General features: G+C 30.0%; 1 protein-coding gene across 2 annotated transcripts in view; it reads left to right on the forward strand.

Moving 5' to 3' along the window:
- The window catches only part of LOC106462275 (macoilin-like), a 67,869-nt gene that overhangs the window by 33,752 nt on the left and 29,718 nt on the right, over positions 1-4,399 (forward strand). For both annotated transcript variants that reach the window (XM_013922175.2, XM_013922176.2), the window contains exons 6-7: positions 2,326-2,422; positions 3,766-4,252. In XM_013922175.2, coding sequence (XP_013777629.1) covers positions 2,326-2,422; positions 3,766-4,252 — 584 coding nt within the window. The remainder of the gene's footprint in view (positions 1-2,325; positions 2,423-3,765; positions 4,253-4,399) is intronic.

The following is a 4,399-nucleotide window of genomic DNA, read 5'->3' on the forward strand; positions in this document are numbered from 1 at the left end:
CCTACTCCCCTGTCGTGTCCTTCGCCCTACCCACGTACTGAACTAAACCTTGTACGTAAACGTTGTGCTATTTGCTGTTATAGTTAAACTTATATTAAAGTTTTTCTTTCAAGCCATCTCCAGCCATTATATACATAGTATATTCTGTTTTCTAAGTTAAATAACTTTTAAGTAATTTCAAATCTAAAACTTTTAATTTCTTTATTTTCTAAGTTTTATAATAATATGTAACACTGTCTCAAAAGCTTTTAGTCAATTATTAAAAAATATGGTAACAATTTTTTTACTATCATCTAATAGTTTGTAATTTTTGTGTCCCATGGGTTTGAACAGAGCACAATTAGACTTTGCCTTAAAACAAACAAATGAAAGTTATAAGATGCTTATTTTCTTATTATTGTTATTTGGTTAAAGAAATGAATTACATGTTTGACCAAAACATTTGGAAATATTATTACATATAACAACACTTATAAGCTTGAAATTCATGTATTTCTAACATTAAAAGTTGTATATTGTTTCTAAAAGAAGATAGCCACTATTCTGTCTATCTTTTTTTAGTTTTTCATACCTTGCTCTTTTCAAGTTTCTTATGAACACTCATTTTTTGCCACACAATCTTAAGATTTAATTCCTTTTTATCTTCTTGACATCATACAATATTTTTTTACTAACTGTGTAAAATATTCACTTAAATATACTTTAAAGTTTTATCAGTAGCTTCTTCATTTAATTTTTTAATGTCTTACCTTTTTTCAGCCTTTTGTTCCTTATATATATATTTCTAAACTTTACAGTTATTGATGTTTTTGTTTTTGTTGATTTTTGGTACACTATGAACCATCTTCCATTTTAATTTTTACATTTGGAGGATCAACAATCTTCATACAGATTCATATAATTGAACAATTATTTTAACATAGAGAGTAGTTGCATTTCTACAGTATTAAAATTTGAAGGTTAAATTGTAGTTTCCATCATTTCATTAGTAGAGTTTATTGACCTAGATATGTTAGGTTTTGTAAAGCTGTTCATATAGGTGTATGACTTGTATATGACTGGAATGTCAATTTCAAGACATAAATTTTGCTTATAAATTCCAGTGGCTTGTTTTATTAATATTTTTTTCTTCTGATCCTTTCTATTTCTCTTTCATTAGGTGGAAATGCCTTTTCATAATTGGCTGTAAACAGTAGGCTTAAACATCCATACCTCCCTGTCTTATTCACTTCTAGTTTAATTTTACATATAAAGATTATGGGTGAAGTTTAGATTTAATGGATTGTGTATCACATAGCTGTATGTTTCTTACTTCTCTTACTAAAGTATATTTTATCATTCCCACTTAATAGTTTGTACCTTAGTTTTATTTGTCTGTTCTTTGTGTGTGACACATTTTGTATTTGGTCTAGATGTTCGGAATAAAAAATAATATAAGGTAAATAGATGCAATATTACATTTTTGGAAACAAATTAATTTAGAATTCTGTGGTATTCTAATTTCATTACTAGGGAGGCCTGGCATGGCCAGGTGGTTAGGGCGCTTGACTCACAATCTGAGGGTCGTGTGTTCGAATCCCTGTCACACCAAACATGCTCGCCCTTTCAGCCGTGGGGGCATTATAATGTGACGATCAATCCCACTATTCGTTGGTAAAAGAGTAGCCCAAGAGTCGGCGGTGGGTGGTGATGACTAGTTGCCTTCCCTCTAGTTTTATACTGCTAAATTAGGGACAGCTAGCACAGATAGCCCTCGTGTAGCTTTGCGCGAAATTCAAAACAAACAAACAATGATTACTAGGGTAGTAATGTGCCACTAAAACACTGAACATTTACCATACCGAATATAGTGGTCTGTGCTTATGTTTTTGTGCCAAAATCAAAATAAGTTGTCGTATTTCATTACTGATGTTTTGATACTATATCTTAACTAGGTAATTTCATGAAATATCAAATAATGCTCTCACTGGCATCTTAGCTTCTTTTAAAGGTCCTCGAGCATTTGAATTTTTATTATGTCTACTCACATCTTGGAACTCACAATTACTTCACTGAGTTAAGTCACATTTTTTGACTGTAAATTAAGTACTTTGATGCCTCTGAAGAAAGCACATGCAACATAATTATGCAATGTAGGAGTTTTCCATTTAGTTTCTTGTGAACTTAACAGTTATCATTCAACAATGTAATGTTTATTTCTAAATCACTGTTATTTAAATATTTGCAGAAATGCATGTAAGTTTGTGAATGTTTATCTTTTTCCTTCACATAGAATTATTTTAAGAACCATATGTCAGTTTTTAATGTAAATATTATTATTTACAGAGAAAACAAAAGGAAGTAGCAAAAGAAAATACATTTTATATACAGTTATTGCAGCAAGCTTTACCTGCAGAACCTTCAAGTCTAACATCAGAGAAGGGTAAGTCAAATAAACAGTTTGATATTTTATTTGTAATAGTGTATTATACATCAAATTTAACCATTATGATACCATGTAAACCACTTACTTTATTTAGTAAAGTGGCATTAAGTTTTTAGTAAAGACCTAATCAGTTTGTTTAAAAATTGAATACACATATTAAAAATGTGTGGTTTAAATGTTATAATATAGTAACAACAGAGTTTAAACTATTAGAAAATATTCTGAACCTCTATCAATAATTTTTAGTTTTAACACCAGTCCAGTGCCAGATCTATCACACAACTGCAACAAGTTAATTATGGCTTTTGCCAGTGACATTAAATTTAGTGTAAAGGAGTGGGAGCTAACTATACATATTTCCATTAATTTGAAAGAATGTTGATCACAGCAAATATTGAAACCAAATTACTGTAATGTGGACCAACAATCTTCAGAAGAAGACTTAACAGTTTCAGTACCTGAGGGATTGAGTATCCAACTGAGTGCAGCATTTCAGTTTTAAGTGATACTGAAAATACCATAGACTAGTACAGTGGTGCACAAACGTTTTTTATGGCATCCGCTTTCTAAAAAATCAAAGGTAGACAATATAAATATGGAATTATAGTAAACACATAAATTCTCCAGTACAGGGTCAGTCTAATGGACTGACCCCATGTACATAGGGTTAACTCGGTTAAGAAAAGGATTTCTAATAATTCTTTTCAATCAGTCTTTGGGGCTGAGAAGCTTAAGTAAACTCTGCTCAAATTGAATACATTTCTTCTGTCATGTGTTTTTTTATTTTGTAATAAAAAGGAAAGAGTATTTTACAAAATTATTGTTTAAATATTTGGTCTTTGTTGATAGGTAAAATGAGAAGGATAAATCTTCAATTTTTTTTTTTTCGAAATGTGATAGACAAATATTTAATAGGTATTTATTTTTTCTCTTTATAATTGTTTATTTGGGCTGTAATTATTAAATATTTTTTTACTATATATGTTAAACTATACACATTGAAACTTAGTTTCAGGTATTCTGACAGTAAAGTATAATTTATCACGTAAATCAAAGATTTAGTAACTAACATGGTTTCCACATGTTTAACAAAGGTTTGTGAATTTAGTTTAAATTTTTATCATAAATAATATCATATATATGCTTTTTTTATTGGCTGAAAGTTTTACTTTTAAGAATTATAGTTTATTAAAAACAAATTATGAAGCTATTATTATTCCTACAGTTTTTTATCAGAAACGATTTTAACAAGTTTTATTTTCACAGAAATTTAATTTTTCTGTAGAACAATTCGGGTTCACTTTTTTTGACAAGCATACTAATTTTGATTCATTTTTCAGTCTCTAAAAATGACGAGGAAGTAATCTCAAATGGTGTTGGACACTGTAATCTTAGTCAGACTAATGGGAAAAATTCTAATGTAAATGGAAACCCTCCTGGTAAAGGAGTCATCAGTATTGGGAGTATTCATTGCCACAATCCTAGTGCCATCAACAGATACTCGGAGTTAGATCCACATGATGTAAGGAAACACAATAATAATCCCAGTGTTATTGAAAAGCATGAATATCAATACATGGAAACTCATCTGTCCAAAAGAGTGAATAATGTAAATCATTTTGATGAAAGTGATGAAAGTTGTGAGCAAGATAAGATATCGAAAACCAGTAGTCTGACAATAGCCTCTCGAAACTCTAAGTGGGTGGTGCAAAGCTCTGTGAGCAACATAAACATTGCCTCTTCAGGTAGTGGAAAGAAGAAAAACATCACTAATAGAGAGCTGGCATCAAATATTTTAAATATTGCCAAGGATGAACACACAGTAAGGTATGTTATGTTTTATCTTGAAATAGCAACAGTTGTGAACTAAAGTCAGAGTTAAATTTAGTGTGATGAAAGATACTTTTATTGGAGCATATAATTTTTGTAAGGAGGTTTTACTTTGTATTATTTGTCATTTTATAGCTTTCAGTG

Source organism: Limulus polyphemus, unplaced genomic scaffold (assembly GCF_000517525.1).
Source record: "Limulus polyphemus unplaced genomic scaffold, Limulus_polyphemus-2.1.2 Scaffold1130, whole genome shotgun sequence".
In the NCBI taxonomy this organism is placed as follows: domain Eukaryota; kingdom Metazoa; phylum Arthropoda; class Merostomata; order Xiphosura; family Limulidae; genus Limulus; species Limulus polyphemus.